At 39.8% G+C, this 23,230-nt stretch overlaps 1 protein-coding gene across 2 annotated transcripts in view; it reads right to left on the bottom strand.

The window, feature by feature from the left end:
• Positions 1-1,164: 1,164 nt before the first annotated feature.
• ANO5 (anoctamin 5) overlaps positions 1,165-23,230 on the bottom strand; it is a 143,076-nt gene continuing 121,010 nt past the window's right edge. For both annotated transcript variants that reach the window (XM_036763198.1, XM_036763197.1), the window contains 7 exons: positions 21,326-21,495; positions 20,620-20,717; positions 17,343-17,473; positions 12,696-12,901; positions 11,362-11,537; positions 9,936-10,041; positions 1,165-2,755 (listed from right to left, as the gene is read on the bottom strand). In XM_036763198.1, the coding sequence (XP_036619093.1) occupies positions 2,531-2,755; positions 9,936-10,041; positions 11,362-11,537; positions 12,696-12,901; positions 17,343-17,473; positions 20,620-20,717; positions 21,326-21,495 (1,112 nt within the window). In that variant the 3' untranslated portion in view covers positions 1,165-2,530. The remainder of the gene's footprint in view (positions 2,756-9,935; positions 10,042-11,361; positions 11,538-12,695; positions 12,902-17,342; positions 17,474-20,619; positions 20,718-21,325; positions 21,496-23,230) is intronic.

Here is a 23,230-nt window from a genome sequence, read left to right as displayed (position 1 = left end):
ACTGATTGCTAAGTAGATTCTCTCCAAAGAAAAATTTAGTCTGGGGTAGAGTTTATTGTACTGAGGCAAGTGTCAGTTTCTTTTGCAACCCCTAGAATAAGGAGATCCCACTAGAAATAAGAATTAACCCTAAGTAAAAGCTTAGGGTGTCCCTTTAAAGGGACAAAAGTCTTAGTATAGTTTTGAATTATTGAAGCTTATTAAGACTTTGGGGTCACCCTTCATTCTCCAAAATCTCTCTTTAAAAATGAAAAGTCCACTTGACACTGTAAATGCCTCACATTGGAGTATTTTTTTTAATGTTTTCTCCTATCTGTGGTCATTTCACACACAGTCTATCAAAACAAGAATTTGTCTTTGCTCTCCAATTCACATTGCAAAATTAGTGCTTCCGTAGGACTTTCATCTGCCTTACTTTGCTTCACAAAGCTGAGTTGGAAACTATTTAAGTGGAATACACTCAAATTTATATACAAGCAAAAGAAAATAACATGGTGAATGAATCATGTGCAATACATTAGCAGCATACAAGTTGGCATAAAGGAAACCCATCGGTGGCTTTTTGCACTTAATACCAGACTGGTTCTCAAGTGGCTCAATAAGCCTGCACATTAGAGCTATCATGAACAGTAGTTTGTTTAGATTTATACAAATATTTTAACAGTCAGCCCAACTGATGGCACAATCTGAATTGGTGATTGATTGGCAAGTAGGGATGATGATAGGAGGACTGTAGAAAGGGTGTATGGGGGTGCTGTCTTGGGATTTACCAGACTGTGACTTGTAAGGTGAAAACTACAAAGCATCAGTCATTGGAGGATTAACACATGCCAGTTACCACTTCTTAGATGGTAGCAAAAGTATGTTGTATGCTGGAGGAGGTAGGTAATTAACATGGAAAATCCTATGAGAAATTATGTCAGAATTTTTCTGATCAAACATTTTCATGATGTCCCAGGATAGAAAAAGGTCATTCATTTGGAACTGAACACAAGCTAGAAACTAAGGAGTTTAAATAGTACCAAACTGAACTGTTCCTCTATTTTGAATATGTGTAAAAGATGTGTGTGTGTGTATATATATATATATATATATATATATATATATATATATATATATATATATATATATATATATATACATATATATGTACATATACATACATACACACATACATACATGTATATACACACACACATACCAACATACACACATATGTGTGTGATTTAGGTTCAAGGACACCTACTAATGTGTATACGGTATACCTTACACTTAATTTTGGGAAGAATATACAAGTATGTTACTGATTCATCTAACAAGTCTAACAATCACTCTGCCTCCATGGACAACACAGGACATTCATTGTTAGGTTGATCACTTCTCAAGGTCTGCAGGCTTGTGTTTGAAATATAATACAGGGTATTTACTCAAGGACCAACACTTTCATTTCATATGTATGAAAAACATAGAAAAAAAGGCACTGAGCACAGTACAGGCTATTATAGCCATAGAAAACAGTTGTGAAATCATTTTTCAAAGGCTTGAAATCACTTTCACATAAACAGCTTATGGCTAACTGATACACATGGCTAATGCTACTGTCTGATAGTATGCAAAAATGGCTCCATGAGGTGAGAGAAGCATGCTAGAAGGCAAGACTTCAATAAGAATAATTCTACCAAATTCATAACTGTAAAGAGAGCGGATACATTAATATACATTGTCTTGATTTCTTTAAATAGTAAGATAAGATATTACCTTCTGTACAACCCATTTTATACTTGTGAAGACTCACAGAAATTCAACACACCAAAGCATGCCCGATTCCCAGGTTAGAGACAATAGCGTTCAAGAACTGGGGTGGGTTAGGTCTTTGTAATGCTTAAGAAGTCTGCCTTTGGGAAGAATAATTCTGAAATTTCCTGGAAGGCCAGCCCTCCTGGATTTTAATGGACATTTAATTCATCAAATTTAAGCACTGGGCCCCAAAAAATCATGTTTTCCCTGATTTAGTCTTCTTATTTTTTTGATGCTGTTTTATTTTATGTATGTGTCTGTGTGTGTTTGCATGTGTCTGTGTGTATGTATGTGCATGTGTTTCTTTATGTGCATGCTTTGGTAGACAGTCTTTTCGGTTCTATTTTTTGTCTTAAAATCACTCGATGGGAAGACTTAAACCAAGATGTACAAAAGATTCTCAAGGACGGAAGCTTTTGACAACATGCCAATGTTGCCTTACCATGAAAATTAAGCAGCAACACTCCATGATCTTCTAATAATGGGATTCTGGACACACACTTGAACAGTTATACATAGAGATCCATAAAATAGCACGTGATGAGAGCCGGCACCGTGAAGTTACAACGGGTTTCCAATATGGCAAAGCTTGGGACCAGTGACTCCTATGAGAGTTTAAAAATCTTTGGGTAAAAAAATGAAGGACCAAAATGCATATCTGGTTCCTGGCCCAAAGCCATGTCCCAGAGAATTGAGGCAAGTCAGGCTGCCAGGCATCATTTGGATTCCTTGGCTATCCCATAGCCTGGGCCAGCTCCCTTTTCCCTTCTGTGGCGATAACTTCCTTCTCCACTTGATAATCTGTCCTATTGCACAGGATCTCCTTGAGTTTGTTGAGCTCATACTCATGGAGGATTTGGATGGTCAGGTACTTTTCCCGTTTGATTCGGGCTTTCACCTCTGATGGGACATCAGGGATCATCCAGGCCACAAAGAATTTGACAAGAAAAACAATGTGCTAGAGGAATAATAAAAAAAAAAAAGGAAAGAAGAGAGCATGTAAGGATAAACATACAACAAGAGAACTTTTGAGGTCATCTTGTCAAATGGCCTTGTTTTTAAGGTGGGCATACTGAGGCCCAGAGAAACTAAATGCCTTACCAACAGGGCAAACAGCTGGAATTTGAATCCAAGACTCCAGATTCTTAACCCAATGTTATTTCTATTATATTACCTTCTGGATTAGTGGGATTTGTTTTGTTATTCACATTAATGTTTTTATAAGAATTTTCTACATTCAAAGAGATTAAGCCCCCTAAGCACACCCAGCTACCCACTCAGCATCCCAGCCTACCATCAATTAAAGTCAATATTCTTTAAAAGAGGTACTACCTAAACAAAACTGAGCCAAGGAGAATGGAATGGACATCTCACCCCAGAAGTTACTTCAGCACCATAAGCGATTAACAAAATAATGGAAGAACCAGACAATTATAAGGATAGTTTCTAAGTATGGGTAGTAAAAATGGCAAAGAATCACAGGAAACTCAGAGTTAAAATGAACCTCAAAGCTTCTAACTACATAGGTACCTGCTTTAAGCCATTCCCAACACCTATTTGTCATCCTAGCCAATACATGCCAATCATAGGCTAATTCCAGTATCAACTAAAATACCAATGGATACTTGGTAAAATTTAATAAAATAACAAAATTTCCTTGGAAAAACTATCCATGCATAATTATCAAGAGAAAAGATGGGTGGTGTGGGGCAAATGATAGAAGAAGACTTCATTACAATTGACTTCAAAATGTAGCATAAAGGTCCATTTTTTCCCATTTAGTTTATTTTGAAATTAACAAGCACTTTTTTCTCTCTATCTCCTTACACTCAGTTTAAAAGAAAAGATAAACTAAATTTTCATAACACACATACACACACACACACACACACACATGTCTTACAAAACAACTCCATTGTCCTATGTCCAAAAATATTGTTTCATTCTGAAAATTAAATCAATCCTATCTCTGTTTCGAAGATTGCCATGGATCAGAGATCCTAAGTACAGTTCTATTTTTAGTAGAAAAGAATTGGAAACTAAGGGGGGAGGGTGGTCAATAAGCATTTATTAAGCAGCCACTATGTGTCAGGCACTGTGCTACGTGCTAGGGATCCAAAAAGAGGCAAAAGACAGTCCCTGCCTTCAAGGAGCATACAACTTAATAGGGAGCTCACAATGTAATGAGGATACCTATGAATTGGGAATGACTGAACATATCATTGTAGAAATATATACTATTGTGCCACAAGAAATGACCAAAGGGATGGGTTGAAACTGTGTAGGACATGTATGAACTGATAAAAAATAAAGACAGCAGGATAAGAGCATAACAAGTTATATAATAATGATACCATTGGAAAAAATGAACAATTTTGAAAGTCTTAAAAAAAACCTCTGATCATCCCAGTACCATCAAGACTCTAGAGTACTGATAATGGAGAACATTACCTACATCCTGTCAGAGAAATGATACGCTCAATATGTGGAAGGAGGCATATATTTTTGGACATGGCCAATGTATAAATTGGTTTTATGTGACTATGCATATTGTTACAAGGGTTTTCCCATTTTTTTCCCAGTGAGGCTTGGGGAGGTATGAGGGACTGAAATAATACCTGTTTATTGAAAAAAAAATTCCATTTGCAACTTTGAAAAGTATAGTGAGCGGTCCTGGGAAGAAGTCTGACCTTCCACTGATTTGTGTATATTACTGTCTGGCTTGCCACTTCCTTGAGAAACCATTGTTGAAATGACTTTGTTGTGTGTTGTTCAGTTGTTTTTTCAGTAATGTCTGACTCTTTGTGACCCCATATTTTGGGTTTTCTTGGCAAAGATATTGAAGTGATTTGCCATTTCATTCTTCATCTCATCTTACAGATGAAGAACTGAGGAAAACAGGGTTAAGTGACTTTCCCAGGGTCCAACAGCTAATAAGTGTCTGAGACCAGATTTGAAACTCAGGAAGATGAATCTTCTTGACTCCAGGCCCAGTGCTCTATCCACTATGCCACTTAGCTGCCCTTGGAGAAATGATAATCCACTGAATTCCATGCTTAGATGACTTATCATCACTGGTAGTCATTTGTTTACTCAGTATACCTAAAAATATGAGTGCTTTGACTAAGCAAAACCCTTGGCTTGACCTGATTTTTCCTGAGACTCAACTCTTGTTGCTTCTGACACAAAACCAACAAGGCTCATGATCAGGGCTTTTGTAGCCTGAGGTTTGAGTCAGTCATATTCTAAATTCCATATTATGATTCTGAAACCAAGAATCTTCTGGAGACAAGTCAGTTTCTCATAGAATCCTATATACCCAATTTTACTGATGTTTTTCTTTTAATTTCTCTGACTGCTTAGCAAGGTGTGAAAACATCTGGTGCATGTGTGCATTGTGTGTGTGTGTGTGTGTGTGTGTGTGTGTGTGTGTGTGTGTGCGTGAGAGAGAGACAGAGACAGACAGACAGACATGGGGGAGGGGGTGGGAGAGGGAGGAGAGACAGAAAAAGAGAGGTACGATAGGGAGAGGGGGGAAATAGAAAATAGAAAAGCAGCACAGAATGATCTGGCTGTTGGAAAGAACAGAGATATAGCCAGACTTAGACTAGGTATAATGCTATCAGACTGGCTACATTAACTTTTTAAGGCACACTATTTTCTGGCTGGGTCTAACACATTATCTAGAAAACATAGTTTGGGAAATTAAATCTAATTAACCCATTCATGAAGGATTAAAAACTAGTTCATTGAGGGGCAGAGCCAAGATGGCAGCTGGAAAGCAGGAACTTGCTTAAGTTCTTCCCCAAATCCCTCCAAACACCTGTAAAAAATGGTTCTGAACAAATTCTAGAGATGCGGAACCCACAAAATAGCAGAGGGAAGCAGGTATCCAGCCTAGGACAGCCTGGATGGTCACTGGGAAGGGTCTATCGCATGGTGCTTGGAGCAGAGCACAGCCCAGCATGGGCCACGTAAGACAGACCAGACCGGAAGTTGACCGGAACAGGCCTTAGGGCCATGAATCATTGAGGTGTGGCAGTTACCAGAATTCTCGACCCCAAAACTCCAAAGACCACAGAGTAGGTTAGTGGGAAAACTGCTAGATTGGGTTAGAAAGCAGTCCGGGCCCCAGCCCTGGGGGTGGTGGAGGTGGTGCGGCCGTGGAGCTCCTGCATCAGCTGCTTCCAGAGTCCCTGGCTCACACAGTGGGGGGAATCAAGTGGCAGACCAGAGCGGGAGTGCAGGGCTTGCTTTGCCCTGCTTGGATCTGGGTCACAATCCTGGTTGGCAGTTCTTGGGGGAGGAGGAGCACTGATGTGGCACAGCTTGTGACGACAGTGGAGTAGAAGTAGCTCTGAAAACAGCAGCACAGCCCCAAAAGCTTGGGACAAAGCAATCTCTGCTCTACATCAGTCATACCCTGACAAAAAGTTCAAAGTCAAGTAGTTGGGCTAGGAACATGGCCAGGCAGCAAAAAAGGACCCAGACTCAGACTCAGACTCTAGAATCTTTTTTTGGTGACAAAGAAGATAAAAACATACAGCCAGAAGAAATCAACAAAGTCAAAAAGCCTACATCAAAAGCCTCCAAGAAAAATATGAATTGGTCTAAGGCCGTGGAAGACCTCAAAAATGATTTGGAAAAGCAAGTTAGAGAAGTAGAGGAAAAATTGGGAAGAGAAATGTGAGTGATACAAGAAAACCATGAAAAAGAAGTCAATGACTTGCTAAAGGGGACCCAAAAAAATACTGAAGAAAATAACACCTTAAAAATAGACTAACCCACATGGCAAAAGAACTCCAAAAAGCCAATGAGGAGAAGAATGCATTAAAATGCAGAATTAGCCAAATGGAAAAGGAGGTCCAAAAGACCACTGAAGAAAATACTACCTTAAAAATTAGATTGGAGCAAGTGGAAGCTAGTGACTTTATGAGAAATCAAGATAATATAAAACAAAACCAAAAGAATGAAAAAATGGAAGACAATGTGAAATATCTCATTGAAAAAACCACTGACCTGGAAAATAGATCTAGGAGAGATAATTTAAAAATTAATGGACTACCTGAAAGCCATGATCAAAAAGAGGGCCTAGATATCATCTTTCAAGAAATTATCAAGGAGAACTGCCCTGATATTCTAGAGCCACAGGGTAAAAAGAGAAATTGAAAGAATCCACCGATTGCCTCCTGACAAAGACCCCAAGAAGAAGACTCCTAGGAACATTGCTGCCAATTTCCAGAGCTCCCAGATCAAGGAGAAAATACTGCAAGCAGCCAGAAAGAAAGAATTTGAGTATTGTGGAAACACAATCAGGATAACACAAGATCTAGCAGCTTCTACATTAAGGGATCAAAGGGCTTGGAATACGATATTCTGGAGGTCAAAGGAGATAGGATTAAAACCAAGAATCACCTACCCAGCAAAACTGAGCATAATGCTCTAAGGCAAAATATGGACTTTCAATAAAATAGAGGATTTTGAAGCTTTCTCAGGGAAAAGACCAGAGCTGAATAGAAAATTTGACTTTCAAACACAAGAATCAAGAGAAGCATGAAAACGTAATCAAGAAAGAGAAATCATAAGAGACTTAGTAAAGTTGAACTGTTTTGTTTACATTCCTACATGGAAAGATGATATGTGTAATTCATGAGACCTTTCTCAGTATTAGGGTAGTTGAAGGGAATATACATATATATAGACAGAGGGCACAGGATGAGTTGAATATGAAGGGATGATATCTAAAAAATAAAATAAAACTGAGGGATGAGAGGGGAATATATTGAGAGAGGGAGAAAGGGAGAGATAGAATGTGGTATATTATTTCACAAAAAAAGTGGCAAGAAAAAGCAGTTCTGTTGGAAGGGAAAAGTGGGGCAGGTGAGGGGGAATGAGTGAATCTTGCTCTCATCAGATTTGACCTGAGGCAGGAATAACATACACATTAAATTGGGTACCTACCCCACAGGAAAGTAGGGGGAAGGGGATAAAAAGGGGGGATGATAGAAGGGAGGGCAGATAGGGGGAGGAGGTAATCAAAAGCAAACACTTTTGAAAAGGGACAGGGTCAAGGGAGAAAGCTGAATAAAGGGGGGCAGGATAGGATGGAGGGAAATATAGTTAGTCTTTCACAACATGAATATTGTGGAAGGGTTTTACATAATGATACATGTGTGGCCTATATTGAATTGCTTGCTTCTTGGGGAGGGTAAGTGGGAAGGGAAAAGGGGAAAGAATTTGGAACTCAAAGTTTTAAAAGTAGATGCTCAAAAACAAAGTTGTTTTTGCATGCAACAGAGAAATAAGGTAGATAGGGAATGGGGCATAGAAATCTATCCTGCCCTACAAGAAAGTAAGGGGAAATGGGATGGGTGGGGGGTGGGGTGACAGAAGGGAGGGCTGACTGGGAAATGGGGCAATTAGAATATATGCTGTCTTGGAGTGGGAGGGAGGGTAGAAATGGGGAGAAAATTTGTAACTCAAAATCTTGTAGAAATCAATGTTGAAAACTAAAATATCAAATAATAAAATGATAAAAAAAAACCTGAATAAATAAAAAAATGAAAAAAAGAAGAACAAAAAAAAATTGGTTCAGTGAAGAATTATGCCTCTTCTCACTTTTGCTCAGGGCAGTCCAAGGTTGGAATAGACCAAAAGTGTCAGACTGAAATAGAAGCAGGGGCTGGTAATCCATACATAGAATCCCTTCAGGCTTTATATTAACTTAGTTTTAAAATAAAATATTATTTATGTTTTATTTTATTTTTATTTATTTTGTTAAATATTTCTCAATTACATTTTAGTCTGGTTCAGGAAGCACTCAGGAGTATTGTGGACTGCAGGTGGTGCGTTGTACATATCTGGGCTAGACTACATAAGGAATGTCAAGGGAGCAAAGCCTCATTGCCTCAAAGACCCCGGACTTCCAAGTCCAACTGAAAATTCCACCATGTTACAATTTTTGGTACAAGAAATAAACACCCTTCTTTAGTGAAGACTTAAGACCTGGTGTAGTGCCTCAGTGGGGTATGGAGGTAACCTTGCTTGTATCTTCTTCATACCAGGCCAAACTCAACTTGCCTGTAACTCCCACCCGTGGTATAATGCAAAGACAGTCTCAACAATGAGGGCTTCAAAATGAGAAAGGACTGCCTTATAAAACTGGATGACTACATTTCAGCAACATTGTATAGAGAAGATTCCTACATTGAATAAGAGACCGTACTAGATGACTTACAATGCTAATTCCAACTCTGTGATACTTTATGAGAGGACATATTAGTTTGGGTTTTTGTTCAGGTTTAAACTAGATGACCCCTGAGCTCTCCTCCAATTCTGAGATAATTCTTTGACAGTCTATCCTAGGCTTTACACCCCACTGCACCCCATTCCTTTAGCCAGTCCAACTAAGATATTATTTCTAGACCCTATCCCATCCTGGCTGTTCTCCTTTGGATACAATCTTGTTTGAGGGACCCTCATCTCATTTTCCACTTTTCCTTCCTATGTCTCCCATTTAAATACTACGTATCCTTCAAAGCCTAGTCAAGACCCACATCCATCATGAAGTCTTCCTTGTCTATTCTACAAAATCATAGAATGAGAACCGGAGGTAGATTAGAGGCTATTTCGTCCAATCCACACTTGATTAAGAATTCCCTCTACAACATTCCCAACTAGCAGTCATTCAGCTTCCACAGTAAGACTTCTACTGATGAACTCATTATCCCCCAAGACAACTCATCCCATTTGTGGATAGTTCCATTATTGAAAGAATTTCAAACTAGACTCAATCTACTTCTCTGTTACTTCTATCCAATGGTCCTAATCCTGTCGTTGGAGGCCAATTGGGACAAGTTTACCCCTTCCTCCCCATAATAACCCTTCAAATACTTCAGGACAACTACTGTGTTTTCCTGAGTCAAGAACTTGGAGTTCTACTTCTGCACCTTGCACAACAATGAGCACCATGCAGAGGATTTAAAAATTCTTGTTAAATTAGAGATTTCCTAGATAACTTTTTTCAATACAATTCCTGTTTCAGAAACATACTGAGAAGTGCCAGTTATCTCAGAAGCAGAAGACTGATTATAAGAGAGGGCAACAAAAGGATGGGGTGGATAGAAAGGAAGACTTACTTCCATAATAATGATGAAGGCCATCTTGGCTGCAAGGATGTGCCAGAACTGCATAGTGTGTAAATATTTCTTTTCATGGTCGGGGGGATAGCGGTAATCTCTATACCTACATTGGGGAAAGAAACATAGTCATGAGTTGCAGGTTTGCCCATTTGTCAGGAAGTAGCAGATGGTATGCATATGTGAGGATTTGTCAGAATTCAGAGGATCATAGATTTAGAGACAGCAGGGACCTCAGAGGCCATCTCATCTAATTCTCTCATTTTACAAATTAGGAAACTTTATATAGTCCCAGGGGATATAGTGACTTGCCTAAGGTCAAGCAGAGACAGGTCTTGAAGTCTGGTCCTTGGAGTCCAAATATAGTGATATTGTCACTGTACCACAATGCTTAACCATATTATAAAATATTTAGTACAGTGCCTAGTATATAGTAGGTGCTTAATAAATTCTTATTTCTCTCAGTTACCCCATCTTAGATGAGGATGATTTTGCTGTTGTTCAGTCATTTCTTAGTCATGTCCAATCCACTGTGACCTTATTTGGGGTTTTCTTGGTGAAGATGTTGTATGGGTTTGCCATTTCCTTCTCCATATCATTTTACAGATGAGGAAATTGAGGCAAACAGGGTTAAAGTGATTTGCCCATGGTCACAGAACTAGGAAGTGTCTGAGGCTAGGAAGATGAGTCTTCCTGATTCCAAGCCCAGTGCTCTATCTGCTGCACCATATAGTTGCCCTTAGATGAGGATGATAATACCTCTATTTCCTACCTTATAAGTTTATTGTATGGCTCAAATGAGATAATGCATGGAAGGTGCTTTGTAAACCTTAAAGCACTGTACAAATACCAGTTGCTATTTTATGTGGTATAACTGATAGAGCTCTAGCCATGGAATCAGGAAGTTATGTTTTAATTTCTCTTAATTTCTCAATGTCTTGGTCAACTCTCTAAGAATGTGAGCAAGTCTGCTTCTCTGTTGGGAGTTTCTATACCCATACTGAGAATTCACACCAGGAATGCTCTCACATGGATTAAACCACAGATCTAGACCAAATATAAAAGTCACAATCACCATTATCATTATTAGCATCACCATTGTTATTAATGAGCTTCCTTTATTTGTGATTCTTGACATTCACAAGAATCACAGGCAGAAGAAAGATGAGATTTTAGCCTTCATTTTGTCCAACCTTGCCATTTGATAGAGGAACACTGAGCTTCAGAGGTTCTATGATTATTCCAGGTTTACATCCATTTAGTGGCAGCAGAGCCAAAATTAGAACCCCTACTTTTGGGGTTCTAGAGCCCCTCCCAGTCGAGGTTTCTTTCCATCCTACCCTATGGCCATTTAGGTTTCCTAAAGTGGTCTGGGATAATGATATTAGGGGAGACTCCCAATAAGTAGGATGAATGAACTAGATACCTGCAAGTGGTGTAGTTACCCGGGTTTGCCCCAGGTTCTTTTGGAAAATCAGAGATCTGGAACACTGAAAGGCTGTTGTTAATGTATCCAGACATGGGGGAATTGTTGTCAGTTGAGTAGGCATAGTAGTAAACTAGCCGGGGAATCATGTCCGACGTGAAGGCAACAATGAAGGCCTGAAACCAGTGAGGAAAAACAAGTGAGTGGTCAAAGCACCATTATAAGCTTTTGATCTTATCAGCCATATAGATACTTTATCGAACACAGTAAGAATGGGGTAGGAGAGTGCCTTACCACCATAGCTATTTGAGAGTCATAACACACTTAGGGACTGGGACAGGATGTGCTTCATGTCAAATGATATCCCTTGTTTGTATTGTTCTGAGAAGTCAACCTTCCTTACCATAATCATGGAAATCCAATAGTACTGCTGTTATCCTTATCCCTTGTCACCAGTGTTATGAAAAGGCCTGCCGGGATCAGGTTTGATCATCTCTACTGACCACCCTTGTTGGTTAGAGATAGAGGCAGTGTATGCTTCACAGGGGTGGGTTGGAGGCCATGTTGTAGTGGATCTATTCCCTTACTGGTTGGGCAAGGCCACATGGAAAAGTAGAAAGGCACATGGGAGCACTCATTCCATATTTCATCATGCTTAGGAAGGAAGCAGATGGATGGGACAGTGGAAAGAGTGCTGGACCTGGAGTCAAGAGGACTTCAGTTCAAATATGCTCTCATTAACTGCTTGAACCTGGGCAAGACTTTAACCTTTACCTGCCTCAGTATCCTTATATGTAAAATGAGGACAAAAATAAGATATTAGTTGAACTGAGGAGGTTTGAATTAATCACACACACACACACACACACACACACCCCCACCAAAGACAGTTACACAATACCAGCCAGGGCTGTTGCAAGGAAGAAAGTTGTAGTGCAGAGCTTGAGTAGTTGGGATTAACTTTAAGTTAACTGCACCAGATGCAAAATAGCATCATAGACACCCATTCTATTCTTGAATAGTTCTCATTGTTATATTTTGTCTTACATGGAGCCTAAATCTGTAACTGCAACTTCCACCATTCCTTCTTTTGTCTTTTGAAATAGACAAAAATTCAACTGATTTGGTGACAGGGGTTCCAGACACCACAACTATTCTCCTAGAGGGCTCTGGAATACTAGGGCCATGGTGAATCAGCATCAGGATGAGACATTGCTCTTGGCAGAGCCAGAGACAAGACTCAAATGCACAGAGTTGATTCTAAAATCATATTCTCAGGAAACAAACTTCCCACCCAGAAAAATCAATTGCTTAGTTGAGAACAGTCAACTTACATTAGTAACAACAGACAGAACAGCCATGCCATTGAGAATTTCTTGCCACACTCCTATGCTATGGGCCTTTGCAGCCACAGGCCTCCTGTACTGGGTGGTCAGTTTCCAAGAGTCAACTCGGATTTCTAAAATGTTGTTCATAAGGGCAAGAAGAGGAGCCAAAGGAAAGGAAGCCACAAACAGCGTGATGAAGCCAAACTGGATGACTGTAGAAAAAGAAGAATCAGAAACACCAACTTCAGTCCACAAACACTATGCCAGGCTCTAAAGATGCAAAGACAGAGTACTCCCTGCTCTTTCAGAGCTTACAGTCTCAAATTCTTATATTCTATTGCCTTGAGATGCATTGGATTAGACTCTGCTCAGCCACTACTAAGTCAATGCCCTAGAGTCTTAAAGTAACAGCAGGCTTGGAGCAAGTCCTTTGGCAAGAAATACTGTCTAATCACTGGCTATTGCCCCAAGACCTACAAGCATGCCTGTCTCCTCTAACCTCAAAAAAAATCCTCACTTGATCCATCCATCCCAGCTCGCTATCAAGCCAGATCTCTTCTGCCTTTTGTGGTGAAATCCCTTGAGAAGACCATCTACATTAGGTGCCTCCACTTCCTCTTCTCACCTCTATAGTCTGGCTTCCAAACATCATTCAAGGGAAATTGCTCTCTCCAAAATTAACCATAATCTCCTAACTGTCTGTTCTCAAGCCTTATCCTTCTCGACCACTCGGTAACCCTCGACATGGTCAAGCTCCCACTTCTTGACATTTTCCCTTCTGTGGGTTTTCATGATCCTTCAGTCCCATGGTTCTTTCCCCATCTATCTGACTTCTTAGTCTCTTTCACTGGATCTTCACCTGCATCACACCTACTAACCATGGATGTCCTATAAGACTCTGTCTTCTTCTCTTCTCTCTCTATAATGTTTCACTTAGTCATCTTATTAGCTTCCATGAATTCAATTATCATCTCTATGCTGATGATTGCCAGATCTAATTACTACCCCTAACCTCTTTGCTTACCTCTAGTTACAAATCTCCAACTGCCTGCTAGACATCTTGAATCAGATGTCCTGTAGGCATCTTAAACTCATCATGTCCAAAATGGAATTCCTTATGTCCCTCATGCCTGGAATGCTCTTCTTCAGTCAGTGCCTCCTGGCTTCCCTGGTTTCCTTCAATTCCCAGTTAAAATCCTATATTCTACAGAAAGCCTTTCCCAATCTCTCTTAATTCTAACTCCTTCCCTCAGTTGGTTGGCCACATATAAAGTTTATACATAGTTGCATGCGTGTTGTCTTCCCAACATATTGTGATCTCCTTGAGGGCATGGACCAAATTTTCCTTTCTTTGTATCTCTAACACTTAGCACAGCACACTTGGCACAAATAATAAGTGCTTAATAAATGTTTATTGACTCACTGAATGGTATAATTCACAGAGAAAGTCAGCATAGGAAGGGACCATCAAACTGAACCCCCTCATTTCAAATGTGTGAAAACTGAGGCAGGGGAGCAGAAAGTGACTTGTAAAAATGGCAGAACTACTAGTACAACTGATGTCTACTGACTCTCACTTTAGGGAAAAAAATCTATCAAGAAAAGGTGGGTCCACAAACTTGATAGGGAAAAAAATACTGCTTTATTTTTATTAACCCCTAACTGAAATTTAGCACTTCCTTCAATCATTTAAAAACATCATTTAATACCACTACTACTAGGTCTGTATCTCAAAGAAATTTTAAAAAAAGTAAAAGGACCTATAGGTACAAAAATATTTATAGCAGCTCTTTTTGTGGTGTCCGAGAATTGGAAATCAAAGGGAATGCTCATCAACTGGGGAATGACTGAATAAGTGGTATCATATGATTGTGACGGAGTATCATTGGGTTACAAGAAATGATGACACGGGGAGTTTCAGAAAAAAATGGAAAGACCTATATGAACTGATGCAAAGTGAAATGAGAAGAACTGGATGATCACTGTGCACAGTAACAGCAATGTTGTAATTATGATCAACTGTGAAAGACTTAGCTACTCTGATGAATAGAGGAATCCAAGATAATTCCAGAGAACTCACGAGGAAAAAATGCTATTTACCTCCAGAGAGAGAACTGATAAACTTTGAGTGCAAATTCAGTTTTAATTTTCTCACTTTTAAAATTTTTCCTTGCTTTTTAAAAATATGGAGATATGTTTTGCATGACTTCACATGTATAACGATATCATATTGCTTGTCTTGTCAGTGGGAGGGCTAGGAGATCAAAGAGAATTTGGAGCTCAAAATTTAAAAAAAGAAAAGAATATTAAAAATAAATAATCATTCAAGGAATATGTCCATAGGCTTTACTAGAATCACAGAGGATGAGTTCATGACACATAAAAGGTTAAGAACCCCTGAACTCAAGGAAGCAGTAGCAGATTCTGTATACACAAGGAAGGATATACCTATTTGCAGAAAAAGGAAATTATGTGACCAAGCTAGGCCTCAGGGCAAAGCTGAGAAAATGTAACTCTCTTCTTTTGTTGGACAGTTGGGATGCAGAGTATATGTGACATGTGATGGCATGGCTGATATGTGAGCTGGTTTTGCTAAATTAAAAGACAAAATCTTTGAATAAAGGAGGCTCACTAGGTAAGGGAGAGATACATGGAAATGAATGTGATGTGAAAATAAAACAGCATTAATAAAAGCTTTTAAGGAGAAAGGCTATCATGCCCCTGATAGACTAAATGGTCTTTACAAAATGATCTTCTCTTTCTACCAGTAGCCTAGGCCTATGTGGCCTCACACTGAGGCTGGGCTTCTTTTCCTGCCTGAGGGCCTTAATTCCAAATGGAAACCCTCAAGAAATGGAGGCTTGCTGACTGCAATGAGAAAGAAAAAGGAAGAGAAACTCTGGAAGGACATTTAAGTGAAGGAGAATATAATCAAGGGGAATGCACCCTGGATTTGGAGTCAAAGGACCTTTCTTTGAATTGCAACTCTGCTACGTATCATCTGCATGAACTAGCACAAATCACAAGCTCTAGTAGCCTCAGTTTCCCTATCTGTAGAAGGGGGGTTGAACTAAATGTCTGCCAACTTGCCATCTCTGGTCCCATGACTATAATCTAAGTACTGATGAATCCTTCCCTGCCTCCTTTCCCCAGGGGTATTTTCAAATGAATCTAAAACATCATTAGGCTTTGGTTGTCCCTCTTAATGTTTTATGGTAACTGGCAGACCTGTATCAGCCCTAGAGTCCATAAACAACAGCATTCTCTCCCTTACAGGGGTAATAACCAGTTGTGTAACAGGAAAGCATGGTCTTTAACATCAAAATTAAAGATTAGGGATGGACTCCCACAATCCTTTTCTGCCACATGCCTATGAGCCACAAATTTAGCAAAGTCATTTAATAATGTTACTTATGATTTTAGCCTGAACAGCATCTTCCAGTCAGGAATTCTGTAAATTGCGTGCCTGATGTTTAAAGTAGCCTTTCCCTTATGGTTGTCCCAAATTCACCTTGTGGGATCTAGATTTAGAGCTGGAAGGAAATTTTAAAATCATCTAGTCCAACTTCCTCATTTTACAGATGAGGAAACTGAGGCCCAGGGAGGCTAAATGATTTCTCAAGGTCACACAATGATAAGTGGCCAAGCTGGGATCCAAATCCAGGTTTTCCTTATGTCTCCAAATTTAGCAATTTTTTCACAATTTCATGCTGTGGTAAAATGAGAGGATTGGATTAGATGACCTTTAAGGATACCTTCCAGCACAGATTTCTTGATCCTCCCATCTATGATCCCTCATCTGACTTCATGAAGCACCCCGGGTGCCCCAGGAATTGGTGAAGCAAGTTCCTGTCTAGCCAATACCTTCTTGTCATGATTCAAGGGCTTTGACCATGGCCCTTTCTAGTCTTCATCTGATTCTGAGTGTTTTCCCTGGCTGTCCCCCATGCCTGGAATTCTCTCCCTCCTTCTCTCCATCCCTTAGCTCTCCTGGCTTCCTCCAAATCTCAACTGAAGTGCCATCTTCTACAAGAAGGCTTTCTCAGTGTTCTGTAATCCTACTTCCTTTCCTGTATGATTATCTCCAAATTATCCTGTATGGATCTTGTTTTTACATAGTTGCTTACATTTAGTTTCTCCTAAACTAGACCACAAGATCCTTGAGAATACAGACTGCCTTTTTATCTTATCTTTAGCATTTGGCATAATTCTTGGCACATAGTAGGCACTTAGTAAATGCTGGTTGACTGAATAAATATACTATTTGACTGATTACACAACAAGTGAGGATTTTGTAACTGATTATCCCCTTTGGCTCCCTCTGCTGGCAGACTCTGGGAGCCAACAAATTCAACACAGCTTAACAGGGGTGGCTAAGTATGGTGGTATCTAAGTATCAATTTCCAGTTTAGGGATTAATGACTTTTATTTTTTTTTTGGTCCCTATTTCTTTAAACTATTAGACTTCATTCTTTAACCTATGCCATGTTACAAGTCAGTGACAAATCCAATGCTTAGTGGAGTGCTCGGCACAATAGCAGGTTCTTAATAAACATTCAGTGATTTACTAACCCCAACTTGTTATCCATTGGTAAATGCTACCTTCCCGTCTCATCAAAATGTTCTTCAAGAAGACAGCTAAAGAGAGCTTACCCATTTCTAAGTACTCATAGAACAGCCCCAGGGGCCCAAAACTCTGAAGGGCATAATCCTGTTCCCATCGACTGTACAGTTTCTCAGAGTTGGTCCTTGCCCTCCGGCGTCTCCACCAGTTCCAAACCCAACTGTAAGAAGAGGGGGAAAAGATGGGTTGAAATAAAACAAGAGATGGAAGTAATAATTGAATGTTAGAGTTTGAAGGAACCATGTGTGTCACCTAGTTCAATAGCCTCTTTGGAAACTGATGAGGAAACTGAAGACCAGAAAGTATAAGTAACTTGCTCCACCATGATCAGCTTCATGTAATAGAAAGAATGCTTTATCTGGATTCAAGAATACCTGGTTTCTTATCCTACTTGTGACACTTACTAGTTGTGTGAGCATGGATGAATCCCAATCTTTCTGAGCACCAATTTCCTCATTAGTAAAACAAGGATAATAATACATATAGTGGGCCACTACAAAGGATTGTTGTGAGGTTCAAATGAGATCATCCATCTAAAGCACTTTTTGAACTTTACATTTCTACAGAAGAATCATTACAACTACTACTAGTATCCAGCAGCAGAATTAGGGCTAGAACTCAGTTCCATCTGCCACTATGCTACCTTGGCAGATGTCCCACGGAGTGACTCCGGGTCCTGATCTTAACAGGTTCTGACCTGTTTAACATTTTGATCCCTGACTTAGATAAAAGATAAAGGAATTTCCAGGGAACACAAATCTGGAAGGATAGTTAATTCACTGGATGCTCCTGTGTCAGGATCCTGACAGGCCATAATGCTAGGCTGAATCTAATAGGTTGAAATTCTTTAGTGATAACTTTAAGATCATACTTGGATTTCAAAAATTCCATTTGCCAAATACATTTCTTGGATGGGTTTGTCCTTCGTTCTCGTAGAGGACGATGACATTGGGGAAATGATGACATGACTTGTAGTTGACTTAGATTTGAACGAGGGAGGGCTGTGCAAGGTCACCAGTCTCACTTTCTCCTCCAGAGCCATCTGGGTCCACTGGCCTGATATTCACTAGGACAACTGGAGATGGCCCAGGGTGAGCCTGGCACTTTCAGGCTAAGGTCTTTTCAGGTTCTCACTTTTGAGTGAGGTAATGCCCATTCAATGAATAGGCCTTCTTTAAGAAGTGGATTTTGGGGAGGCAATTGGGATTAAGTGACTTGCCCAGGGTCACACAGCTAGGAAGTGTCAAGTATCTGAGGCTGGATTTGAACTCAGTTCCTCTTGACTCCAGGGCCAGTGCTCTATCCACTGCGCCACCCAGCTGCCAAACTGAGAGGCGGTGGTTACTTGGCTCTTTGTATGAAAAATCTTTTGGAGTTTTAGTGGATTGTAAGCTCAGTATGAGTCTGAGGTAGCAGCCAAAAAACGTTTAATCCAATCTTAGACTATATTAAGAGTCATAGCTTGCAGAAATGAGGAGGTGAAGGGCCTGTGGCACCTTGGCCTGATAAGATGAGTTTGGGAATATTATGTTCTGTTTTGCATGCCACCATTTAGGATGGAGACTAAAAAGCATTCAGAGAAAAGCAACCAGACTGGTGGAAGGCTTTGAGTCCATTTCTTTCTTTCTATTTTTTGGGGGGAAGTAATTGGGGTAAAGTGATTTGCCCAGGGTCATACAGCTAGTAAGTGTCTGAGACCAGATTGGAACTCAGGTCCTCCTGACTTGAGGGCCGGTGCTCTATCCACTATGCTACCTAGCTGCCCCAAGTCCATTTCAAATGAAGAAAGATTGAAGTGCCAAGGGACTGAAGTTGACATGATGACATTGTAGTTTTATTTTAGAGGCTGCCACGTGGAAAAGGGACTAAACTTGTTTTATCTGGCTAAAGAGGGCAAAAGCAGGAGCAAAGGGTAGAAAATAAAAAGAGGGAAATTTAGACCTGATGTAGGAAAATCTTCCTAATAACTAGGGGCTACCTAAAAGTGGAAGAAATTTCCCTCACTGGAGTACTTCAAGACAAAGCCTAATGATTACTTGGCAGGTGTTCTTATAGCAGGCATTGCCTTTCAGGTATGATTTGACTGAAAGGTCTCCAAAGCCCAAGCCCCTTTGTTTTGTTATCCTCACACCTTTGATTTATGTGCTGAGGCTCCTTGAATTGGGATGGGCCCAAAAGAAAGGGCAGTGAGGTGGAGCAGTAGATGGAGTGGAGTCAAGAAGACTCATCTTCCAGTGTTCAAATCTAGCCTCCAACACTTAACTAGCTGTGCAACCCTGAGTAAGTTACTTAACCCTCTTTGCCTCTGTTTCCTCATCTGTAAAATGACCTGGAGAAGGAAATGGTGAACTACTCCGGTATCTTTGCCAAGAAAACTTCAAATCAGGTCACAAAGAGTAGGATATGAATGAAATGACTAAACAACAAGAGAAAGGAATGTGCCAGGCTAGAAGACAACAAGGGATTACAGATTTTTAAAATGTGTGTGTGTGTGCATGTGTTTATGTGCATGTGTGTGTGTGTGTGTGTGTTTTATATCTATCCAGATCGACATCTATATCTATCTATCTATATTGCTTTACAGTTTGCCTTCATTATGACACAACAGTTCTAGGAGGCAGACACTACCATACTAATTTTATAGAGGGGGAAATCTGAGACTCCAAGAGATTAAAAAAAAAAACCTTCCCCATAATCACATAACTAGGAGGTGGCACAGGTGGAATTCAAGCTCCCATCTTCCCAAATCTAAGCTCTTGGTATAACCCACTTTAACAATATCAACATCAGCTATTAACATTATAACCCTGAGATTTCCTCTTTTCTCATCTAATTCTTAGCTGCGAATAAAATGCAGTATTTTCTTCCCCAATGGTTCTTCCCCACTTCACGTCACTTCTGCTATACTTCCCAGCTAAAAATGATGGATGTCTTTACAAAGACACTGTGGTCAATGGTTTTCCAATCCCAGGAGCACACATGTAGCAGAGATCAACAGCATTTCTCTTGCTCAGTGGGCTTTCCTAATGAGAGGCAATGGAGTCCTCTTTCCTCCCACATCAGTCAGGCTAGCAGTGGTACACCTGACCAAGCCTGTGTTACCTTACTTACAGGGACTATTTGATTTAGAGACAAGGTTTTTACCTGTTCAAATCTCTGTTGTAGAAGCAAGACTGCTATCATCCTCAAGGGAGCCTACATGTTTTGGCCCTCTAAATGAATAGGGGAGCTCTCCTTACAACCTCAAAGCTCTGTGTAAATGTCATATGGTTATTATTAGATGGGGAACTCCAAAGTAATACATACGGCAGAATGGCTTCCTGGATGTTGCCCCAGATCTGCTTTCCAGCCATGATGATGGTGAGCTGTGTTGTCAGTTCTATGAGGCAGCCTGCTGGATCACACTGGACATAGGCAAAAGAAAGAAGGGCCAAAGGAACAATGAGAAGTTCAGGCTTTCTAATCTTTCCCCTCAAGAGTACTCCAAAAACAAACAAACAAACAAAAACCAAGAGTAGAAAAGAAACAAAAGTCCCAACCAAATTATTTGAACACCAACCAACCATGAACAATATAACTTGTTAATTGAAGGGCTAGGGAGGGGTGGGGGAAGCCTGTCAGATGTCTTCTAAGATGTCATTGGCCATTGTAATTCGAAAAAAAAAATTATCAAACACCTATTGTTTCCCAGACATTGTGCTGGGGACGTTTTAAAAATTACACAATCCCTACCTTCAAAGAACTTATGCTATACCAAGGAAGCTACACCATGCATGGAAAAAAGACAAAGTAGGGACCCCGATGAGGTACCCTAGGAAAACTTGAGGAGAAAGGAGTTATGTGAGCTCTCAGAGGGCAAGGAGCCTACCACAGTGCTGATCACACATTAAGGACTCAATATGGCATCACCTTCTTGATGTCATGGTTCTCTTCGAGAATGAAGGACAAACAACAACAATTTAGTAAGATGCCAATGGCCCAAAGGGGACCTTTCCCTGAGGAGCAATCCTACCTCTTCATTCCTCCATTTGTTGAACATGTATGTATAGCCTCCTGGGTATCCCACAAACTTCCCTTTAAAGAACGCCACATAAAAACATGACGAGTAATAGTTGACGAATTGAAACAGGAACATTTTCATTGTGAGCCTGTTCTCATACTCCAGGTGGGTTCGAGGAATTTCTGAAGGGTCAAAAACACAAAATGTTAATGCTGAAGATGGTATTATCTCTTCCTGAGAACCAGTACTCACCTGGGTAATTGGATGCATGGCTGTCCTAAGATATAACCAACCTGCATGGTATGGTGGAATGAGTAATGCTTTTGGAGTCAAAAGACCCAGATTCAGATCTTGCCTGTGACCCCTACAACCTATATGACCTTAAGTAAGTCCACCATGGAGGATTCCTCATGGATTACTTGCATGGATCTCAGTTTCTTCATCCAGAAAGTGAGGAAGTCAGATTAGATTGTCTCTGGGGTCCCTTGTAGCTCACTACCTATGCTCTTCTAACATTAGGTCTTTACTGCCCTCTGTAAAGTGGAATTATGTAAGCATTTACTCATAAGGCTTATGCCTGGATCAGCTGAGATCTGTTATTTCAGTTTCTTATTGTTTAGCACGCACATAGTTGGTTTAGACTTCAAGAATATAAGCTCTTTGGAGGAGAAGGAGGAGGCAGGAAAGAAAAACTGATTTATCTTCTAGAACCCTTCTATTAGGGTCTTTTCAACACAATATTTTGTTTATGAATGAGTGACCTTATTTTTGAAAAAATTGTACAACTAGAATTTTGCATCAAACTTGTCCATCAAGCCAATGCTGTCCAACCTTGCTGGAGCAGCCTGGAGAAATCCTTAGAATACTTCAGTGTAAAGGAGAAAGAAATACCATTGCTACTCTTGACTTTCCTCTTTTGTTAGCCTCCAAATTTATGTTTATCCATAGAATTATCCAGTCCATACAACAGAGCTCTTTGCTCTCTCTCTTCACAAGAGAGTATTAATAGGATGAATCACTAGAAAAGGGGGCAGAAGTTTTTCCAAAAGGATTATTTGTCTTTCCTATAAAGCCAGTAGAAGTAGATGGTTCCTAAGGTCCCTTCCAGACTCAAGATCTCCTATGCCCAGGGTTTTTAAGCCTTTTTGTGTCACAGGCCCCTTTAGCAGGCTGATGAAGACCATTCACCCCTTCTCAGCAGAAGTTTTATTAATGCATAAAATAATATGCATACGGTTATAAAATAAACCAATGGTATTGATATATAGGCATGAAAATTTTTTAAAAGCACAATTTCACAATTTCCAGGTTAAGAACCCTGCTCTATGCACTATTTGTTGTTTCTCTTCTTGTCTGCTAAATGCTCTCTCCTTTTCAGAGGTTGCTAGATTTCAAAAATACCAAAGGGTGCCTCATTATATTATTTTTCCTTTTTACCCGACATACGTACATACATGCATACATACACACACATACACATACATATGCAAATATATTATGTAAAATGGAAATTCATGCTACAAAATAAAAACAGTGCAATTAACAATCATTTCCAGTGAAAATATCTCAAAGCTAAGAAATGTTAGGTTCTCTTCTCACCACAAGAGGGCAACAAAGATACAGTCAAGTAGCAAGGACAATTCTGTTCTATGAATTCCCTCTTGCAGAAGTTAATTCTAATTCTATGGGGTCAATGTCTTTTCACAGAATCTAAATTAGTGCTTCCCATTAACATAAAGGCATATACCATAATGTGCTCTAGTGGTGAACCTCCTGATTTTAGTGCAATTTAACTGCATTTCAATTAGAAGATGACAAAATGAATTTATTTAAGTACATCTCATTTAAACGAGCTGTGTGTAGTGGCTGATTGTTGTTTTTTAAAAGTAGTTGATTTGCTCTGATTGCCCTTTTATT

The sequence above is a fragment of the Trichosurus vulpecula genome, chromosome 6, assembly GCF_011100635.1.
Source record: "Trichosurus vulpecula isolate mTriVul1 chromosome 6, mTriVul1.pri, whole genome shotgun sequence".
In the NCBI taxonomy this organism is placed as follows: Eukaryota; Metazoa; Chordata; class Mammalia; order Diprotodontia; family Phalangeridae; genus Trichosurus; species Trichosurus vulpecula.
The sequence above is the reverse complement of the archived record's forward strand: the minus strand, read 5'-3'. Positions and strand labels throughout refer to the sequence as shown.